The 24175-nt window shown below is 42.2% G+C and overlaps 1 protein-coding gene across 2 annotated transcripts in view; it reads left to right on the top strand.

Annotated features, from left to right (window-relative positions):
* Positions 1-24175, top strand: part of LOC142759603 (PH and SEC7 domain-containing protein 3-like) — a 683786-nt gene that overhangs the window by 78846 nt on the left and 580765 nt on the right. For both annotated transcript variants that reach the window (XM_075861948.1, XM_075861983.1), the window contains exon 2: positions 6544-7334. In XM_075861948.1, coding sequence (XP_075718063.1) covers positions 6651-7334 — 684 coding nt within the window. In that variant the 5' untranslated portion in view covers positions 6544-6650. The remainder of the gene's footprint in view (positions 1-6543; positions 7335-24175) is intronic.

A 24175-nucleotide genomic window follows, 5' to 3' on the forward strand; every position in this document is an offset into this window, starting at 1 on the left:
AATTCATCTAGGGGTGTAGTGAGCATTTTGACCTCACAAGTGTTTCATAGATTTTATTTGAATTGGGCAGTGAAAATAAAAATTCATTTTTTTTCCAATATTTTTAAAATAATATAGGAGAAAAAAAGCCCAACATATGTAAAGCAATTTCTCCTGAGTAAGGCAATACCCCATATGTGTTCATAGACTGATTTTTGGGCACACGGCAGGGCTCAGAAGGGAAGGAGCGGCATTTGGCTTTTGGAGTACAGATTTTGCTGGATTGGTTTCTGGTCGCTATGTAGCATTTGCAAAACCCCTATGGGACCAAAACAGCGGAAACCCCCCCAGAAGTGACACCATTTTGGAAACTACACCCCTCAAAGTATTCACCTAGGGGTGTTGTGAGCATGTTAACCCCCAGGTTTTTGCAGAAATTAGTGTGCACTCGATATTGCAGAGTGAAAATGGGATTTTTTCCATAGATATGCCAATATGTGGCACCCAGCTTGTGCCACCATAACAAGACAGCTCTCTAATTATTATGCTGTGTTTCCCGGTTTTAGAATGACCCTACATGGGGCAATAATCTTTTGCCTGGACATTCGACAGGGCTCAGGAATGAAAGAGTACCATGCGAAATGAATGCCTAATTTGGCGACATATAAAGTATTGGTTCACAATTGCAGGGCTCTGATGTGAAGTAATAAAAGAAACCCCTTAGAAGTGACCCCCATTTTAGAAACTACACCCCTCAAGGCATTTATTAAGGTGTGTAGTGAGCATTTTCACCCCACAGGTCTTTTCCATAAATGGATGCTCTGCGGATGGTGCAAAGTAAAAATTCTTAATTTTTAACCAGATATGCCAATTCAGTGGCAAATATGTTGTGCCCAGCTTATGCCACCGGAGAGACACACCCGAAAAATAGTTAAAAGGGTTCTCCCGGGTATAGCCGTGCCATATATGTGGAAGTAAACTGCTGTTTGGGCACACTGTAGGCAGGGGCATAGCTAGGGGGGGGGCAGGCGGGGCATGTACCCCAGGCGCAACTTAGAGGGGCCGCTTGCGTCACTGAAAGGCGCTGAATGACAGGGAACGTCATTCTGTCCTGCCATAAGCGCCTTTCATAGATGCATCGTTCAACCCCAGGAGACCTGCGCAGAAGAGAGCAGGTCTCCATTGCTGCCGGACGGGATTGAGGTGAGTTTGAATAGTTTGTTATTTTATCGTAATGAAAAAGTGTGTGACTTTATCTACAGGGGGGCTTTATCTACCGGGGGGCTTTATCTACGGGGGGTACTTTATTTACAGGGGTGCTTTATCTACGGGGAGGCTTTATCTACAGGGGGCTTTATCTATGGGGGGCTTTATCTATGGGGGGCTATATCTACAGGAGGCTATATACAGGGGTGGGCTATCTGTGGAGCACTATATACAGGGGTAGGCTATATCTACAGGGGGGCTATATACAGGGGTGGGCTATCTATGGAGCACTATATACAGGGATGGGCTATATCTACAGAGGGGCTATATACAGGGGTGGGCTCTCTGTGGAGCACTATATACAGGGGTGGGCTATCTGTGGAGCACTATATACAGGCGTGGCCTATATCTACAGGGGGCTATATACAGGGGTGGGCTATCTACAGGGTGGGGCTTTATCTACGGGGGCTTTATCTATGGGGGGCTATATATAGGGGTGGGCTATCTGTGGAGCACTATATACAGGGGTGGGCTATAGCTACAGAGGGGCTATATACAAGGGTGGGCTGTCTGTGGAGCACTATATACAGGGGTGGGTTATATATACAGGGGGCTATATACAGGGGTGGGCTATATGTGGAGCACTATATACAGGGGTGGGCTATATCTACAGAGGGGCTATATACAAGGGTGGGCTATCTGTGGAGCACTATATACAGGGGTGGGCTATCTGTGGAGCACTATAAACAGGGGTGGGCTATATATACAGGGGGGCTATATACAGGGGTGGACTATAAGTGGAGCACTATATACAGGGGTGGGCTATATCTACAGGGGGCTATATACAGGGGTGGGCTATATGTGGAGCACTATAGGGGGAGCTATTTGTGGGACACTATATACAGGGGTGGGCTATATGGGGACACTATCTACAGGGGGCTCTATGGGGGGCACTATCTACAGGGTGCTCTATGGCAGGCACTATCTACAGGGTGCACGTGTGTGTGGGGGACACAGTGTATGGTGCTATTATAATTAGAGGTGCATTGTATGGCGCTATTATATTAGGGGCATAGTGTGTGGTCCACACTCCGCACCTTTGCAGTTTGGGGAATTTTGCTGGGAAGTGTTGTCCTGGTATAATACGGGCACCCTCGCTTCCAGCAGATATGTTTGGGCCCTACTCTTCCTGGTTTCCTAATCTTAGGGCCCCGATAAATCGCCTCTTGAAACAGACGAAATGTTCCCCACTGATCTACACAACCGCATATTTTTATTACCTGACTTATTGGAGCCTTAACTAATTTTATTTTCTCATAGACGTAGTGGTATGAGGGCAGTTTTTTTGCGGGACGAGCTGTAGGGTACATGCGACTTTTTGATCATTTTTTATCCTATTTTTGAGAGGCAAGGTGACCAAAAAACAGCAATTCTGGCATAGTTTTTTTTAGGGTTTTTTTATACAGCGTTCACCCTGCATTATAAACTACATCTTAATGTTATTCTGCAGGTCAGTCCGATTCCGGCGATACCTAATTTATAGCACTTTTTTATGTTTTACAACTTTTTGCACAAAAAAATTACTTTTGTAAAAAGAATGTATTTTTTCTGCCGCCATGTTGTGAGAACCAAAACGTTTTCATTTTTTCGTCGAAGGAGCTGTATGAGGACTTGCTTTTTGCGAGACGAGCTATAGTTTTTAGGTACCATTTTTGGATACATGCGACTTTTTTATCACGTTTTATTTCACTTTTTTTTTTTCACTATTTTTGTAGGGCAAAGTGACCAAAAAACAGAAATTCTGGCATTGTTTTTTACGTTTTTTTTTTCCTGACCTGGCACCATCTTACCAGCGGCTACGGAAGCCTTTCAGGGGGCTTAAAGTTTTCGGTGCTGGGCACACCGGGAGGCCACTATTAGGCCTCCTGTTGCCATTGCCATTGCCATTGCAACTTCCGACACCCCGGCGATTTCATTGCTGGGGTGTCGATGAGCTGAAAACACCTTAAATGCAGAGATCGCTTTTGATGGCTGCATTTAAAGGGTTAATGGCGAGGATCGAAGCTAACTTCGATTCCCGCCATTACAGCAGGATGTCAGCTGTAAGATACAGCTGACATCCGGGGATGATGGCACCGACTTAGCTTCTGAGCCGGTGCCTTGCATTTGTCGAAAGTATACAACAGTTTGCGGGAAGCACTGGCTTTCCATGACGTATACTTGCGACAAATATCGGGAAGGGGTTAATCTATAGGCTAAGCAGTAAGCTATGAGCCTCAATTTTATCAATGCTCTTGTTACAACCGCAGGCTGATTTCAGATGTCCTGCATTGCTTCCACTCTTCACTGTATTCCCCATATGTATTTGGAACGCTTATAGCTTTATACTAGTACATCTATCCAATAACAATATTGATAAATATATTGCTGATACTGAGCTCTCTTCTTTTTAATGCAATTATGCAACAGAAAACAGGTGGAATTATTATCTACCCCTTGTCCTTCTCTTGGTGTCCTCGGAGGTTTCCATCATTAGCATATGAATACACATATTTAATATATAAATACACAATGCTATGTGTGTTTTCATGTGTGATTCTCCCCTTCCCTCAGGGCCACTTGCCTATTGTACCTATAGGTAATTTCATTCCTGCATACAGACTAAATTTATGTAAAAAGTACAGATGGAAAACCTCTTTAAGATTTCAAGATTTGTTTCCTAAGAAATAATGATGTTTAATATAGCAAGTTGTTATAACATAGTAAGAATAATATAATTCTCCAAAAAGACATTGGGGCAGATTTATTATTACTCTCCTAAACTTAGACAGCTTAAAAGTAGACTAAACAGTAAGAAGATGCACCACATTTATCACAGTGGTGCACGCTGCATGGTAGATTTGGCGCATCTTGCTAGGCATACTACTTTTGACACATTGTAAGCCATGCCCTTTTCGATAAGACATGCCCCCTTATAGACACTTTTTAAAACTGTCTAGCGAGGTGCATAAAATTTCTAAAACACATAATAAATCTGGTGAAAGGCATGTACGCCAGTTTTTTGGTGCAATTTCAGCCAGAATTCTGGCGATTTTGTAAATATCCCCCACTGTGAGAATGTTTGGCTGTAATCATAACATTACGGTAGAATTGTAAATTTAAGTCTTCAGCTGTATTTGGAACAAGTGATATTTTTATCTCTCATTGTGGTTTCATTTTTACAGAAGTTTAGAGATGATTATATTAGTTCTGTTCCTCAATTTATCTGTAATTTCCCTTAGCTGCACACACTAGGGAAGACGCTAAATGCGCCAATCTGGTTCAATTTGCACCAATAAAGTGGCCTACATGCCTTGCCCCAGATTATTATGTGTTGTAGAAATGTTTTGCCCCTCACAAGTTATAAAAAGGGGTGGCTTAGTGCTGAAAAAGTGCAAAATATAGGTCTAATGTAAGGCCACCAAGAGGTGGCGTAAAGAAGAAATGTGTTTAAAATGTCTAGCAAGATGCGCAAAATCTATCATACAGTGATACTGTGATAAATTTGGCGCATTTTCTGCCTGTCTGGTCTAGCTTTAAGTTAAGACAGAAATAATAAATTTTCCCATATGAGTCCCTTTTGGAGCAAGAGAACAGTGTGAGTTTAATACAATTGAATGCAGCCTCGGCTATCCTCCATGAGCTAAAACCAGAGCATTTAACCTAGTTTCGTTCAGTGTGCCATCAGGCCAGGAGAGGGATTTTCACTGCTAATATGTGTGACTCGTAGACTAGATACAATTGTAGCAAACGTTATGCCATGAGAATTACCAGCTTTGTGCGAGTTTACACTTTTTGGATGTAAACAAAAATGTTCCTATTTACTGACAGCAAACAACGATCTTAAAAATGGTGAGAATTTAAAAGATACAGGTCCAGATGTACTAAGACTGGTAATTCATACTCCAGTCTTCGTATAAAGCCGCATGAGTAAAATGCAACTAATGTATTAAGAGAAAAAATACAAGAGATTACTGTGTAGAGGTATACGTTTAAATTACTAAGATGTAATTATTCTGCCTTTATAAACGTTTAAAATAATTGTTTATTAACAAAATTATTAAAGTTTAAATTATTTTAAACGTTTATAAAGGCAGAATAATGTATTAAGAGGCACATACCTCTTAATAAAGAAGTCGCATCTTGGGCTGTCCATGTGCTAGAAATGGAAATCTATGGCAGCTACGAGCTGCCACTATCTGGTGTAAATTATAGTAAATTTATTGGGCTGTGGGTGACAATTGCGACTTTTGTGCCATTTTGCTTACGTTGCGTTTCTAAAAAGTGGGAGGAGCTAGTTTGGGCCACATGCGGCCCGACAAATTTAATATGATTTTTGCCAGAAATTGGCCCAAAAATTCAATCAATTTTCTAGCGCACGAACGGCCAGAGATGCGCCTTACCTATTAAGATGTGTGCGCCTCCCAATAAATTAGGCATGTTACCCTAACTTTCATTATATTAAGACTGTGTGAAACGCCAGTATTAATAGATTCTCCCCAATGACTTTATTAAAAGGGTTGTCCAGTCCCTAAAAATTGATAGCCTATCCTCGGGATTGGCCATCAGTAGCTAATGGGTCAGAGTACGACTCCCGGGACCCCCACCAATCAGCTGTTTTGAAGGGGCTGGAGCGCCCGTATAAGCGCTGCTTCCCCTTCATTCCTACTTGCTCACTGTGAATGGTTGACAGAGATGTAGGGGTGATACATAATATTGCAGCCTTCTCCCATTGAAGTGAATAGGAGAAGGCTGAAATACTGTGAACCGCCGCTACATCCGTGTCGACGATTCACAGTGAGCAAGTAGAAATGAAGGGGAAGCAGCGCTCGTGCCTGAGGATAGGCCATCAATTTTTAGGGACTGGACAACCACTTTAATGTCTTGAAGTGATTTATAATAACCAAGAATTGTATTTATTTGCCATTACACACTGCAAGTCCTTGAAATATATACATATTAACTAATTAACCATTCCAAACATCATCATTCCGTACGGAAAAATATTGACTACAATGGTACATTTCCTGGTACTATAAGGAACATATCACTGAATAATAACACAGATTTACACCTACGGAGGCTGTAACGTTGGCCATATTGATAGTCACCCACCTTTTCCAGGAACAGACATAATGTCTGAATAAAATTGTTAACAACTTGAGAAAAAAGGAAGGTCTTACTAGTATATTTGCAAGTGATTTTTTTATTTTTTTCTTTAAAATTTCTATTTCAATGCTTGTACTAAGAGAATAAATCACTGTTCTTGATATATTTGTCAATCTTCAGTATAATAAGAAATGTTACTTATTGCTTTAGGTATGAGGTGTTCAGAAGATGAGGATTTCAGGGTGGTCCCCGGAAAGGTTTGGTACTTTTCCATGGTAGGATATACAACTGTCTCTTGACAATTTCATGCTGAGAAAATGGCAGAGCCGCAACAGATGAAAACTTCCTTCCTCTATATCCAGCTGAAGTCACCAAGTAAATGTGCTGAGCGATCACAGAAGGCGTGCTGCTTGGCAGAGAAAACTTTCTTAGCTGCAAGCAGAAAGGCATGTGACAGTAGGAGGCCAGATTCTCCTGTGAGAGAAGACACACAGCCTGCCTGTAGCAAGATCAAGACAGAGGCAGACAGTTCTGCCCAGAGAACAGTGCCATGTTCAAACATCCGCAGAGCAATGAGCAATGGCATCAAGAAGAGCCCCAAAACTGCCCAAGGAAACACACTGGCAACTGCCAAAGAAAGAGATCCAACTTATCCTCATAAACAAGAGGCTGGATTGTGCGATCATCTACAAGAAAATGGGACCTTCAGATCTGATGTCCCAGTGAATGTTCCAAACAGTTGGGATATGATGGATCAACCTTACAATCCAGTGGAAGAAAAGAGGTGGTGGAAGGTGGAAGTTTGCAACCCCACAGTGACAGATACTCCAATTCTTTGCAGAAGTCCTGAGTTTAAAAGTTTCCGGGATGGAATTGTAGAAAAATCTGCCACATTAATAGGATTGCATGACAGATATATGGGACAACGGTTAGAGGGAAAGAGACTATCCACCAGGTATCCCATGTCCGTGACTACTGCTAGTCTTGTTAAACTGGAAAAGGTAAGTCAGGTTACAAAAATATGTATATTCCACAAAACCTTAGTAGATAAGAATAAAAGGGCTGTTAAATGCTAAGATTAGACTCATCATTTGGTCTTATATAAGTAATAGTGTCTTGCTATGAATATTCTGTACTTTACTAGTATATCACTGCATTGTCATGATCCTTTATACCGACCTGTAATATAAAATGAAGCTTTTGTTTGCAGCCCTTAAACTATTTAATGAGGAAATTGCTTGTAATATTATTATTATTATTATTATTATTATTATTATTATTATTATTATTATTATTATTATTATTATATGTCCATCATCAAATTGCCACAGCCCCTATACAAACTGTCCATTCATAGAATACAGACTGCCATAAGATATGCCTGTATTCTGTTTTGTTGTACAAATGTGTATATACTGTAGCCACATGCAGAATGAGTTAATGTAGTTTCTATAAGGGATTAGGACATCTCTAGGATGAAATCTAGATAAGGAGTGCGATATAATACAACAGGAACTCTTTCTTAAAGGGGTTTTCCCATGAGGGACATTTATGACATATCCATAGGATATGTGAAATGTCCCCACCTCTGCGACCCGCACCTATTTCTAGAACTGCGCCCCCTAATTCCCGTTCTACCTTTTTCTGCTATCGCTGACTCGAGTCCAATTCCTGGTTGTATGGTCGGGAGTTACGAAAACAGCATAGCTCGCTAAGCTATGCTGTTTCCGTAAGTCCCATAGTAGTGAATGGCAGTTACGGAAGCAGCGTAGCATGCGAGCTGCTCTGTTTCCGTAACTACTATTCATTTCATTGGTACTTACAGAAACCGCATGGCTCAGCGAGCTACGCTGTTTCCTAATTCATGGTCGGAATTCATCTGCTTCTGCCGCAACACAGAGCGGCAGAAAGGGGTTTAGGGGGCCCCGTTCTAGAGATAGGCGCAGGTCCTAGAGGTGGGACCCGCATCATTCTGACATTAATGACGTATCCCGTGGATATGTCATAAATGTCCCTCATGGGAAATCCCCTTTAACTCCAACACCATTATAAAAAATAGCACGTTCCTAGAAATAGCAATTCTGTCTGTATTCAGAACAATGCATAACCTATATATATCGCAGCCATGAATCCAGGCTATACCGGTATCTGCTTCGATTTGTTGAATAAGAAATGCTAATATTATAATAGTATGAGAAACCTAGCATGTACAGGAGGTTAGATATGATGGCATTTTTTTTCTGTATGTACATGTTGTACTTTTTGTAATGAACAGTTAACATTGTGTTATACTCACAAAAATGCTTTTGGTTTTGCTTACATGTCCTAAATGATGTGTTCCTAATATAATCCCCATGATGTCAGAGGGCGTTACCAGCTAAATATTAGCTAAGAGGAACATATGACTAAAGACTATGTCCTGCCTAGCTAAGTAGAATGATATTTAAAGGGTTATTCCGATCTTATAAAGTGATGGCATATCCCAAGAATACACCATAACTATGATCAGCGGGAGTCCAACCTCAGGGACCCCCACCGATCCTGAGAATGAAGGCGCCGCAGTGCTGATTTATCTAGTGAATGGGGCTGCGCCGCAGTTTTCTGCACAGGTAGCAGAGGTGCCACTGTACAGGGAAACACATTGAACTGGTCTCAGTGCTAAATCAGTCCTGTGGCTCCTTCCTTGTCAGATCGTGGGCCCCCAGTGATCAGACCCCCACAGATTATAAAGCGATGGCATATCCTAGAAGATGGTATCAATCCTTTAATGGGTTTTCCCTCTTTCAACAACTTTACATGTTTATGTAACCATGTATTCATGGACATTTATTTTTTCTAACTTTGCATTATTTTGTGCTTCATTTATGAAATGCCTTTTTAACTACCATAAGCCCCGAGGAGGACAAACAGCTTTGTGGATATGTTGTAATGTGTTTAGTTGATGTTGTAAGAGGACTTGTACAGTATCTTCTGAAAACAAAATGTATGGCACATTAACTTAATAGATGGCTAAAGTTTGAACCCCAAGATGTCGAAGCCAAGTCCAAATAATAGCATATTTAGCAATGTTGTTAATGGGTGTAGTAGCTAAATTATATGTGCCTGTAAGTCTAACTTGAGTCTATACATACAGATGTAGCCGTCTTTACCTTGACTTTTAACTCGTTAAATAAACAATGGCTAGATGTCTTATCTTGACTTTTTGAATGACTTTTCAATGGCTTTTGTTGTGTGATATCGCGCTGCATCAAGTTATCAGAGTCAAGTTAAAGGTGGCTACATCCGCATATATAAAATGAACAACAAAGCACCAGAGATTTACTAATTTGTTATGTTTTATTTCACCTTATGGGCAGACCATGGGCTTGCGAGATCACGCTGAGCTAAGAGAGTGTTTGTAAGGCAGCCTCACGCTGATAGGACAGCGTCAGAGGCTGTGGAGTAGCTCCACCTCAGGAGAATTGATGGCATTGACGCCCACTTGGCTAGTCAGCGATTCATTAGCATATTTGGCACCCAAACAACAGGGGTACATATCTCAGGAATAGAGGGGCTTAGAAACAATATAATAGCACAGCTGAAGTCCAGAAGACAGCGGTAGTAAAGGGGGAGACTGATAGTTCACTTTTTAGGACCTTTAGGCCTCCAGGCACCGGATGTCCGTGCTGGAAGCAGATGGCTCCGGTCACAGAATAGCGGCCAAGCTGCAGTACTGCAGCTCTGCTCCTATTTAAGTGAATAGAAGCAGACTTGCAGTTCTGCAGCACGACCACTATGCAGTGCACTTAGCCATCGTCTTCTGACATCGGTCGCTGCATAAATCCGGGGCCCGGAGGCAGTCGGAACAGCTAATCTGTGTCAGACACCCATTGATTATATATTGATAACCTATCCTGTGGATAGGTCATCGGCATGAAAAACCGTCCCATGCTCGGACAACCCCTTTAATATGCTCACTCATTTTTTGGTGGATCCTAAATTGGCGGGATCCGCTTTAGGCCAGTTTTATTAGGTAATGTTTGCTGTTAAATGTGATGCTGTCAAAGCAGTTGCTCAATCTGTAATTTCTGTCACAGCAACAATATGTTGCAGCCATTGGGCGGAGATGCAATGGCTATGGGCTATGAAAGAATGTGTTGCACTATATATCCAAATCGTTAAAGCGGTTTTCCGAGTTATTTCAAAAATTGGCCACAGTAGGAGGAATGCAAAAAAATAAAAGCGCCATTGCTCATCTCACGGATCTTTGTCGTTCCAGCGCGACCGCTTCCATTCCTTCCCACTGATGTGTATTAGCTGCAGCCATGATGTGCTTGTATACCCACATGACCGCTGCAGCCAATCATTGGTCTCAGTGGGTATACGGCACAGGATCGCTGAGGAAGTCAAAATGAAACACACTGGGCAATTGGAAGTAATTTTTTCTCACAGGGGACAAAAATTCTTCCCCACAGGGGCATTCGGTTAATTTTATTGGATCAATTTAAGATCATTCATCGCTATATAAATTAAAACTCTCAGTACTCTTACACATAAGTAACATGTCTAGCCCTTTTAAAACTCTATCTTTGTTTTTTCCATTACTACTTCTTTGGTAGGGCATTTGAAATTTTGAGTAAAATTACCATACCTCCCAACTTTCAAGTATCGCAAAGAGGAACAACTGATACGGCAAATTTTTTCCCTGTTAACCCACGCCTCTAAGCCCACCCAATCTCCGCCCATACACATCCAATTCATCCCACACAGTATCATGCTCCCATAGTGCCTCCCTACAGTATATTGTCCACACAGAAACCCCTACACAGCATAATGCCCCTATAGCTACCGCCACACAGTATAATACCTCGTAGTGTCTCCCACCCTGTATAATGCCAAATAGCTGCCCTGACACAGTATAATGCCCCCATACACTATAATACCCCATAGATGCACCTATACAGTATAAAGCTAACACAGATGCCCCATATAGTATAATGCCCACACAAATGCACCTATACTGTATAATGCCCAGACAAATTCCCCCATACATTATAATGCCCCATAGCTGCTCCCATACAGTATAATGCTCCCATAGCTGCCCGCATACAGTATAATGCCCACACAAATTCCCCCATACAGTATAATGCCCCCATAGCTGCCCCAATACAATATGCCCCATAGCTGCCCCCACAAAGCATGATGCCCCATACAGTATAATGCCCCCTTAGCTGCCCCCATACAGTATAATGCCCCCTTAGCTGCCACCATACAGTATAATGCACATAGTGAATGCTGAAGCAGGGAACTGACGATTCCTTGCTTCAGCATTTAATTCAACTGTATCTGCGTCATGAGGATGCAGATACAGTTTCCACAGAGCGCCCGGAATGCAGGACTGTCCTGCTGAATCCGAGACGGTTGGGAGCTATGCTATTACTGTAAGAAACTATTTCCTATATTGATGGAATAATTTAACCAACCGATTGCACAGTTCCTGGAATTAATAATTCATGTATCAAATAGTTTGTATTGTCCTTGTATATACTGTATCTATAGATATTATTAACATGACCTCAAAGACATTTTTCTCCAAGCTAGACAAGTCCAATTTTTTAATCTTTCATTAGAAAAGACATCGCCCATCTGATTTGTAATCTAGTTGCCCATGTTTGAACCCTCTGTAGCTGTCCTAAAGACTTTTTTCAATGCAAAGCCAAAAATTGTACCCCATATTAGAGGGGCAATATTATGCAACTTAAGATTGTATTTGCGTTTTTAGCACATTTGATACTCACTGGCGCTGTTTAGCTGTGTAAAGAGTGTACCCAAGTCCTTCTCTTGCTTTGTTATCCTAAATTGTATTCCACTTTATTGTACACACAGCCACACAGCTTGTCGAGGCTTATCTGTAATATTACACAATGAAGCTGAGTTTTAATTCTTCTACATATTTTTTTCTTCTTCCGCAAACACTGACACTTTTCTTTCTATCTTATCTATAAGATCCTGTTATTAACCCCTTCCTTCCACGGCCATTTTTTTGCCTTTATGACACAGCAATCTTTTTGTTTTTTCATCCCCAACTTCCGAGAGCCATAACTTTTTTTTTTTCCATCGACGTAGCCATATGAGGAATTGTCTTTTGCGGGACAAGTTGTATTGTCTAATGGCATAATTGAGGGGTACATATAACTCAATGCTTAACTTTTATTAACTCTTTCTAGGGGGAATGGAAAAAAACAGCAACTCCAACATTGTTTATTTGCATTTCAAATTTACGCCGTTAAGTGTGTGGTATAAATAACATGTTATCTTTATACTATGGGTAGGTGCGATTACGGCGATACCAAATAAGTATAGTTTTTATGTTTTACCACTTTTGCACAATAAAAGAAAATTTCTTGGGAAAAAAACTTTTTTATGTCGCTGCATTCCAAGAGCCATAACTTTATTATTTTTGCATCGATGTAGCCGTATTTGGGCAAGTTATATTTTTTATTAGAACTATTTTGGGGTACATATAACTTATTGATGAGATTTTATTTCAAATTTTTGGGTTCCCCACCCAATAATGTAAAATAAAAAAGCAATTCCGCCATTGATTTTTGCATATTTTTTTACATTGTTCGCTGTGCGGTTTAATTAATATGTTAACTTTATTGTACGGGTTGCAACAATTGCAACAATTCTAGATATGTGTTTTTGGGTTGTTGTTTTTTACATTTTTATGGAAGAAAAAAATTTTAATTTTAATTTCTGTGTACACCTTTTTTTAAACAAACTTTATTTAAAGGCTATGAACACCTTTGAATGAGATATCTTTTTTAATAAATGAATGTTTTATGTGTTTTTAAACAACTTTTAAATCGACTTAGAAGCTGTATCGTTCTGAACTTAGATGTGATCATTATTAGCTGAAACCAGAGACACGCAGGACCAACGTGCAGCTGAGCCATCAGTTCAGCTGAACTGATGGACTCGGCTCATATAGAATGATACAGCTTCTATGTATAAAGGATACATAGAAGCTGTATCATAAAAAGAAAAAAAAATCATAAAAGTCAATTTAAAAGTTGTTTAAAAACATAAAACATTGATCTTTTAAAAAAAAAAAAGTTCCTTTTGAAGGTGTACATAGCCTTTAACTTTAATTATTTTTCAGTCCCACCAGGGCACTTCACAGGGCGATCTTATGATTGCTTCTATAATGCTTTGTTATATTTAGGGCTTGCCCACACGTATACGGAATTGATGCAGAAAATTTCTGCAACAATTCCGTTGAAAGTAGCAGACCTTCCGCTGTGGCAAAAACACACCATTTCCTGCGTTTTTGACCGTAGAAAATGGTGCATATTTTGCTGCATTTTTCACACTGTTAGGAGATGGTGATATCTCCTCTGAAAAATGCAGCAATTCAGTCCACTTTCCGCAGCAGGAATTGACATGCTGCGGTCCGAAAAATATTCGCACCGCAGGTCAATTTCTGGTCGGAATATTGACGCAGCGTGTGGATGAGATTTGTTAAATCACACCCACTTTGCTGCTACTGTATTCTGCTACGTATTTTCCGTGCCCTAAGTATAAAAAAGAATTACTGTTTGTCACTGTAAAACTAATAGGCAGACAGCAATGTCAGGCCTGGAGGCCTTTGTTAGGTCCCCGACTGCCATGGCAACCCATGGCGCCCTGCGATCACGTCAGGGTTGCTGATAAGATGATCATGGAAGCCCCCTCCCTTTGTTTAAACACAGAGATGCTGTGATCCCTATTGACTGTGCCATCTTAGGGATTAACCGGACAGGAATAGAGGTAACCTCGATCCCGGACATTGCAGTGGGATTGGGATGTCAGCTGTATAGTACAGCCGGCACCCGCAGCGGATGGTGTAGGCACACGGCCATCTTATGGATGTAACTGTACGCCCATTTGCGGGACAATATTGCTACGTTTCACATACAGTTACGTCCATTTGTGAGAAGGGTTAAAGAACTAGGAATACAGAACATTGTGTTACTTCATTGCTAATTTAAACAAATTTTTAGTGTGTATCATTTATATTTACTCTTTGTCTACTGTCACTTAAAGTAACCATCTGGAAAAAAAATAAAAATGGCACCTACACCATTCTCAAAAGTATACTTAACTAGTCTCTGCAGTTCAGGTGTCTTCACATGGGTGGCTACTTCAGCGCGACTGCCAGGTCAGTTGTCATTAACTGCCTGGGAACCGGTACAGGAAATAACTCTGCACATGCTCTACTAACTTGTTACTGTTTTTGTCTTCATTTACATTACCTTTTTCTTTATATACTGTTTGAAAAAAGATAAAAATGTTTATGTCCACATATGTCAAAATAAAATATGACTAACTATACATTCTTCTCTGGTAGCTACATCCCCAATTTTCAGACTAGGCTGTTTTGAGGTACAAGTATCAAATGCTTTGGTATATTCCAAATATATTACTAGCTTGACCCAACATTTCTGTTTTACATGAATCCATGCTGGCTTTCTGTTATTAGATTATTTACTGCTATATGATATTGCAGATCATTCATTATAGGTCAATTCGAGGCAAACCAAAGCATAGCTCAATTAAACATAGCCCACAAGACCAACCTGTCCTTTTTTCCTTGTTTCTGTCTTTAATTTTTCATTAGTGGGATTTGCTTTAATAGTGGCCAATAGAGCTTTGTATGTCATGCCCATGACTAGACTATTCCAAAATCTCTTGTGATTCTGGTATATTGGCCATTCTCCTACTCCTTGTGTCTCAAAAATTGTACAAAACCTTCTTTACCACCCTTATCCCTTGTTGCTCATGTTGTATTAGCCAATAATCTTAATGCTGCATGAGTGAAGTGTCTGCTCCAGGACTTGCAGGTCCTGTACTCTGTTTCCAGAGTTTTCGTACACCATTTAGAGAGATAATAAATCTTCTTTCTTTTTCAAACTTGAAGTGAGTGAAAAGTTTCCTTTTAAACTGTAATTATTATACTTTATTGAGTATATCATTTATTTCTCTGCGTTAAAATCATCATACAGTGATAAAATCTAATAATAGATACATTTCTTATAAATTAGGCATTATCATTAAAGTGTACTTCCAAGTTCATATGAGTTTTTGAATAAGGCAAAACTTACTTAAATGGGTTTTTCCTTCAGAGACATTTATGACATATCCACAGGATATGTCATAAATGTCAGATAGATGCGGGTCCCTCCTCCGGGATCCTACGGGAACCGGCTGAGGTGAGTGGAAGCGAGTGCTGGCATCTCCTGAGGAGGAAGCTGGGGCCAGCGCTTGCCGACTCATGGCTGCGGCTGTCAGGGGGGGATTGGAGCTGACGGCCCGCAGCCACGGACATTACAGTATCCCCCCATTTACGCCCCCTCTTCTTGGGACCAGAGCGAGGGAGAAACTTCTTCAGAAGAGTAGGAGCTTTGAGGTTCTCCTCTGGCTCCCAAGACCTGTCTTCAGAACCAAACCCCCTCCAATCCACCAAATAAAAAGTCTTTCCTCTCACTTTTTTGCTGTCCAAGATCTCCTTAACCTCAAAGATGTCTGAAGGACCGCTGGAGGCAACCACAGTGCTAGGAGTTTTGGAATAGCTGTTTAGAACCACCGGCTTCAGGAGGGAGACGTGGAAGGAGTTGGGAATCTGAGGGTAGGAGATTGATAGGTATTGATCCTCTCAACCTGACCATTGGACTGAGGATGGTAGGCTGAGGAAAAGTCCAACTTCACACCGAGGAGTCCGCAGAGGGCTCTCCAGAGGGGTGGTGGGTAATTGCAGAAGGTCCACCAGTTCTCTACGGATGAAATTAGCAGCGGATCCAGAGTCCAGATATGCAGAGACCTGATGCGTTCTCTCACCGGACACTATGGTCACAGGTATGGACAATTTAGACGGAAGTCCATTCTTACCCAAGGTTGTCACTCCTAGCAACCCTAGACTTTGGGATCTTTGGGGAAACAGGCGCACAAGATAGCCACCGAGGCCGCAATAAAGACAGAGTCCGGAAGTGCGTCTGCGTTGTCTCTCCTAGGTGGATAACTTACACTGGTCCATTATCACAGACTCCTTGCTGCAAAGTAGGAGCCAGACTGGGAAGGACTCCCTCCCGTTGAACCTCCTGGAGGCGTTCTCGGATCCGTATATCAATCCGGGCAGACAGAAGGATGAGGTCATCCAGGGTAGACGGCAGATACCGAGCGGCAAGTTCGTCCTTAATTTTAGGAGCCAGTCCATGCCAGAATGCAGCCACCAGGGCCTCATTGTTCCATAACAGTTCTCCCGCGAGGGTGTAGAAGTGGATGGCGTACTCACTCATGGAGGTGTCTCCTTGGCGTAGGTTAATCAAAGAAGCCGCTGCAGATGAGACCCGACCAGGCTCCTCAAACACCATACGAAAAGTCCGGAGGAAGGCTTGGAAGTCACAGGTCTCTGGTCCTTGTCTCTCCCAGATAGGGTTCGCCCATGCAAGAGCCTTGCCAGTGAGGAGATCATGAAAGCGACCCTTGCGCCATCAGACGAAAATGTCCTACTACACAGGCTGAAGTGGATCTGGCACTGATTCAGAAATCCACGTCAGGTACTTGCTTCTCCATCATAGCAATCAGAAAGTGGCAAAGAAACACGCGGGTCAACACTGCCAAGAGGTGTAGTTTGAGGATCAACGCTGCCAGGAGGTGTAGTAGGAGGAATTGCAGCTTGTTTCTCCTGACGATGTGCAAGAATGTTCAACGCCTGGAGGGGTTGGTCCTGTCGAGACCGGAGGTCTAGCATATCCGCCCGCATTTCTTGAGACGTCGTCATAGTCTTGAATCGACCAGCGGGGTCCATGGCCTGAGCGTACTGTCACGAAGGGTCTGTGGACCCACTGGGCCGTACCGCCTTGTCCATATATAGGCACTATCTACAGAGGGCTGTATGTGGTACACTATCTACAGGGGCTTCTATGTAGGGCACTATCTACAGAGGCTCTATGGGGGTCACTATCTACAGGGGGCTATGGGGGCACTATCTACAGGGGGCACGGTGTGTGTGTGGGTCACAGTGTATGGTACTATTATAATCAGGGACACAGTCTATGGCACTATTACATTTAGAGGTGCAGTGTATGGCGCTTTATTATATTTAGAGGTATTGAGAATTTTAACTTCGTTTATAGGTGCAGAAATATTTTAAATGTGAGAAGCTGAAGACATCTGAGAGGAAAACTGCAGAAATGGGTCTTTTTCCGGAAGAAATCCATCATAGAGGTCTGGACCGGAGGGAGAAGAAAATAACTAGAATCTGAGACGTCAGCGGTGAGTAACTTAATGTAAATGTTTATTCTGCCTCTAATCAGTACTGTAGTCACTGTATGATCTGCAGCGAGATGATGGTGGTATGATTTTTTTTGTGAAACAGCATCTCCCAGCATATACTTACCATTGTTCGGGTCATGCTGGGAGCTGTAGTTTTACGCCGTACAGACCTATACTGCAGGGGTTGCACTAAATTAAGCTGTATTTGCTCTGGTGTTGTATATATGTACTGATCTTGGTTCTGATGCTGTATGTAAGTACTGAGGTTTGTTCTGGTGCTGTATATACGTATGAGATTGGTTTTGGTGCTGTATATATGTACTGAGCTTGGTTCTGGGGATGTATTTATGTACTGAGCTTGGTTCTAGTGTTGTTTTTATGTACTGAGGTTGGTTCTGGTGCTGTATATATGTACTGAGCTTTGTTCTGGTGCTGTGTTCTAGTGCTGTGTGTATGTACTGAGCTTGGTTCTGGTGCTGTATATATGTCAGAGCTTGGTTCTAGTGCTGTATTTATGTACTGAGCTTGATTGTTGTACTGTATATATGTCAGAGCTTGGTTCTGGATCTGTAATTATATAGGATATATTTATAATAACAAAATTGCAGGACAGATGCAATTGTTCTCAATTCATTGTATATTTAATGGGAATCTGTCAGGTAGTTTTAACCCCTTGAACTGCCACCATGCGGTGATACATGACCTAACAATATTTCCAAACATTCCCTTGTATGTTTTTTTCAGATGCAGCAAAATCTTTAAAATCCACTTTTAAAACGTTGCACACTATATGCTAATTAGAGGGTCATGGGGCGGTGCCACTATCCTAAAGAGTCACATAGTCCTGCCTCCAAACCCACCTTTCCATGTTTGAGTGACATCTCCCTGGCTGATACAACTCTCTCGGACACAGCATTGCCTTGTGGCACTATACACTCGGGGGGGGGGGGGGGGCTGTGTGGCACTATACACAAAGGGGGGCTGTGTGGCACTATACACATGGGGGGCTGTGTGGCACTATACACATGGGTGGCTGTTTGGCACTATACACAAGGGGGGCTGTGTGGCACTATACACAAGGGGGAGCTGTGTGGCACTATACACAAGGGGGGCTGTGTGGCACTATACACAAGGGGTTGCTGTGTGGCACTATACACAAGGGTGGGCTGTGTGGCACTGTACACAAGGGGGGCTCTGTGGCACTATACACAAGGGGGAGCTGTGTGGCACTATACACAAGGGGGCTGTGTGGCACCATACACAAGGGGTTGCTGTGTGGCACTATACACAAGAGGGGGCTGTTTGGTACTGTACACAAGGGGGGGCTGTGTGGCACTATACACAAGGGGGAGCTGTGTGGCACTATACACAAGGGGGGGCTGTGTGGCACTATACACAAGGGGGAGCTGCATGGCACTATACACGAGGGGGAGCTGTGGCACTATATACATGGGGAACTGTATGGCACTATTTACAAGGGGGAGGGCTGTGGCTCTATCTACAGGGGTCTATGTGCGGTACTATCTGCTAAGGGGGGCTATGTGGCACTATATACAAGGGAGGGGGGCTTTGTGGTACTATATGCAGTGAGAGCTGTATAGGGCTATATACAGTGGGGGCTTTATGGCGATATCTACAGGGGGGCTGTATGGCACTATCTATAAGGGGGAGGTGGGGGCGCTATCTACAAATGGGGTGTGACACTGTCTATAGGTGGGGCTATATAGCACTGTCTACAGGGGGGCTGTATGGCACATTCTACAGGGGGCACTATTTATAAGGGGGCTGCTTGTGGCACTCGGGGGGGGGGCCCGGTCAAGAGTTTGCTATGGGACCCAGTCTTACCTAGTTACGCCCCTGTATGGGGTGGTGCTTCTTCTTCGGCTTATTCATTGAACACTTATGAACATGTGACCTTTTGGTTGCATGGTTACGGCGTCCGGGATCATAACATTGGTGTATAACATACTTAAGTGATAAGATGTGGAATTGAATGAAATATGTTTTCGATACTGACCTGATTAGATGATCACGCCGATCTGTCTAGTTTATTGGATGAGGCTTGATTTGCTACATACTGTGCCTCTCTGATCCACGGACTATGGAGCATGCGCAATGAGAACCTGGGATAGGTGCTGGTAGCTGTAGTGTGGTGAACTTCTCTTCATCGTTTTCGTTTTGCAAGATAATGATTGTCATATATATATCAACTGTTTTATTGAATGTACATTGTATGTCTGTTTTATACACGTTTGTACTGTTATATAACCAGCTGATTGATGCTAATTAAACTAATGTATAATTCACCTGGGAGACATTGATCACAATTTTGATAGGTTGAAATTCACCATGTGATTAACCCGTTAGTGACTGCCCCATAGTGTTTAGTGTTTAAAGAGGCTCTGTCACCAGATTTTCAAACCCCTATCTCCTATTGCAGCAGATCGGCGCTGCAATGTAGATAACAGTAACGTTTGTTTTTTTTTCAAAAACAAGCATTTTTGGCCAAGTTATGACCATTTTTATATTTATGCAAATGAGCCTTTCTTAAGTACAACTGGGCGTGTTTAAAGTTATGTCCAAGTGGGCGTGTATTGTGTGTGTACAGCTGTGCGTTTTTACTTGTTTTACTAGCTGGGCGTTGTGAATGGAAGTGTATGATGCTGACGAATCAGCATCATCCACTTCTCTTCGTTACCACCCAGCTTCTGGCAGTGCACAGACACACACAGCGTGTCCTCGCGAGATCACGCTGTGACGTCACTCACTTCCTCCCACAGGAACTTCATCGCGTCGGATGAGCGAGGACACGCTGTGTGTCTGAACTGCCAGAAGCTGGGTGGTAACGAAGAGAAGTGGATGATGCTGATTCGTCAGCATCATACACTTCTATTCACAACGGGCAGCTAGTAAAACAAGTAAAAACGCCCAGATGTACACACACAATACACGCCCACTTGGACATAACTTTAAACACGCCCAGTTGTACTTAAAGGCAATGTGTTGCCAGAAAAACATGTTGTTTTTTTTTAAATTAAACATTTAGTGTGTGGGTGATTAAACATTGTTAAAATTTTTTTTAATTTTTTTCACGAGTTAGGAAATATTATAAATGAATTCTAATTTATAAAATTTCCCATTTCTGGTCACTAGATGGAGCTATTCCCAAAATTGCAGCATTGCAAAATTGGGTAAAAAGCCCTCGCTCTAGTGAGCTCTCAGCATCCCCCCTCCTTTATCCTGGCTAGTGCCGAGATAAACGAGGGGTTTGAACGGTGTAACCTCCTACACTGTGTGTCGCAATTTTTGAGCTAACACACAGTGTAGTAGGTTTACATACAGTATTAAACACACACAAACACGAACATACATTGAAATCTCTTACCTGCTCCTGCCGCCGCGGCTCCCTCCGGCCCGTCCGCTCCGTCTGCTGCCGCTGGTCCAAGTGCACAAGTCCGGAAGCCGCGACCGGAAGTAGTAATATTACTGTCCGGCCGCGACTTCCGGTCCACAGGAAAATGGCGCCGGACGGCGGCAATTTCAAATTGGACTGTGTGGGAGCGGCGCATGCGCAGTTCCCACACAGACGCCGTACACACAAGTGAATGGGACTGGAGCCGTTTGCAGTCCCTATGGGACTGTGGCTGCCGTATTCCATGTCTGTATGTGTCGTTAATCGACACATACAGAAATGGAACAAAAAATGGCAGCCCCCATAGGGAAGAAAAAGTGTAAAAATAAGAAAAAGTAAAACACAAACACACAAATAAATATAAACGTTTTTAATAAAGCACTAACATCTTTAACATATAAAAAAATAATTTGTGATGACACTGTTCCTTTAAGAAAGGTTCATTTGCATAAATATAAAAATGGTCATAACTTGGCCAAAAATGCTCGTTTAAAAAAAAAAAAAAAAAAAGTTACTGTTATCTACATTGCAGCGCCGATCTGCTGCAATAGGAGATAGGGGTTTGAAAATCTGGTGACAGAGCCTCTTTAAAATAAAAAACAATGCAAAAATTGCTGTTTTCTTTGAATCCTGCCTTAAAAAAATGTGATAAAAAGTTATCAAAAAGTCGCATTTACTCCAAAATGGTACCGATAAAAACTACAAGTCGTCCTGCAAAAAAAAGCCCCCATGCAACTGCATCAGCGAAAAAATAAAAAAGTTATGGCTCTTCAAATATGGAGACACAAAAACAAATAATTTAGAAAAAAAGTGTTTTCACTGTGTTTAAGTAGTAAAACATACAAAATCTATATAAATTTGGTATCGTTGCAATCACAACAACCCGCTGAATAAAGTTATTGTGTTATTTATGCCACATGGTAAACTGCGTACATTTAGGACGCAAAAAAGTGTGGCGAAATTGCAGGTTTTTTTTTTATTCCCCCCCCCACAAAAAAGTTAATAAAAGCTAATCAATAAATTCTATGTACCCCAAAATGGTGCTATTAAAAATTACAACTTGTCCCGCAAAAAAACAAAACCTTATACAGCTATGTCGACGCAAAAATAAAAAAGTGTATAGCTCTTTGAATGAGACGATGGAAAAACGTAAAATATGGCTTGGTCATTAAGGTCTAAAATAGGCTGGTCATTAAGGGGTTAAATGTACCTATCTATTTAAGATGATTGTTTTAGATTTGTTGTTAGGCTTGAGAAGGACCCTTCACTCACTATGGGTCGAAACGTTGCCTGTTTACCGTAAGATGTTTTTACAATAAAACTTTTTTGAAGATTTGGAGACGTGTGCTGTTGTCCTACTACTTTGTTGGAATATCCTGTGGATATGTCATAAATGTCTCTGATGGGAAAACCCCTTTTACATTTACCATATGTCTACTTTATGTGGGAATCATTTTTTTTGAACGTCCTTTTATTCTTCTATGACGTTTTCGTAATTCATTGTTAGAAATCACACACTTCAGCCACAACACAGAGAAGTAAGAACGGGGTTTAGGGGGCCCCGTTCTAGAGATAGGTGCAGGTCCCAGAGGTGGGACCCGCACCTATCTGACATTTATGACATATCCTGTGGATATGTGATAAATGTATCTGATGGGAAAAACCCTTTAAATGCTATTTAAACCTATGTAAGCTTATGTTTTTTTATTCAATTAACGTATTTAATGTCTTTAAAATACTTTTAAAATCACTTAGATGTGATCGATATTAGCTGGATCCTGTGCGTCAGAGACACGCAGCACCCGCTTTCAGCCGAACACCCAGTTCAGCTGAACTGACGCTGTATCTTAAAAAGTAAAAAAATATATATAACAAAGGTGTACATTGCCTTTGAAGGGAGAAAAGCACTTTTTAGTCATGGTAATTAAGCAAGTTATACATTTAGCTTCACAGTTAGTGTTATTTTTAGCCTACATTATTGTCATATAAGTACACTTTAAGCTTGTAGATTTTAAAATGCCTAAAATACTTAACTGTGCTGGAAAAGCTCAGTCTGAGGCCTCATTTACACGAGCGTGTGCGTTTTGCGCGCGCAAAAAACGCTGCGTTTTGCGCGCGCAAAAGGCACTTGGCAGCTCCGTGTGTCATCCGTGTATGATGCGCGGCTGCGTGATTTTCGCGCAGCCGCCATCATAGAGATGAGGCTGGTCGACGCCCCTCACTGTCCAAGGTGCTGAAAGAGTTAACTGATCGGCAGTAACTCTTTCAGCACCCTCGACAGTGAATGCCGAACACAATATACACCAACCTGTGAATAAAAAAAGACTTTCATACTTACCAAGAACTTCCTGCTTCCCCCAGTCCGGGCTCCCGGCCGTTGCCTTGGTGACGCGTCCCTCTCTTGTCATCCGGCCCCACCTCCCAGGATGACGCCGCAGTCCATGAGACCGCTGCAGCCTGTGCTTGGCCTGTGATTGGCTGCAGCTGTCACTTGGACTGAACTGTCATCCCGGGAGGTCGGACCGGAGTTATCGGTAAGTCAGAACGTCTTTTTTTTTTTTACAGGTTCATGGATTTTCGGAGCGGAAGTCACTGTCCATGGTGCTGAACCAGTTTAACGCTTTCAGCACCGTGGACAGTGACTGTCTCCTGACGTCGCGTACCCGAACATTTTTTACCGGTTTCGGTCAAAACGAGTTTGGCCGAACCCGGTGAAGTTCGGTGCGCTCATCTCGAATTTGACACTCCGTTTGGATGTTTGTAAACAGAAAAGCACGTGGTGCTTTTCTGTTTACATTCAGGAGTTTGACAGCTCTTGCGCGAATCACGCAGTTCGCACGGAAGTGCTTCCGTGCGGCATGCGTGGTTTTCACGCACCCATTGACTTCAATGGGTGCGTGAGTGCGCGAAAAACGCACGATTATAGAACATGTCGTGAGTTTTTTTCTGCGCACACGCGCTGAGCGCAATTCACGCATCGTCTAAACTGCCCCATTGACTAATATAGGTGCGTACGACATGCGTGCAAAGCACGCGCGTCGCACGCGCGTATATTACGTTCGTGTAAATGAGGCCTGAAAGTCTGAAATATCTTCCCAGGAACCTTAAAATGACAGATGGGGTGTATATTTTTTC

This window comes from Rhinoderma darwinii, chromosome 1 (assembly GCF_050947455.1).
Source record: "Rhinoderma darwinii isolate aRhiDar2 chromosome 1, aRhiDar2.hap1, whole genome shotgun sequence".
In the NCBI taxonomy this organism is placed as follows: Eukaryota; Metazoa; Chordata; class Amphibia; order Anura; family Rhinodermatidae; genus Rhinoderma; species Rhinoderma darwinii.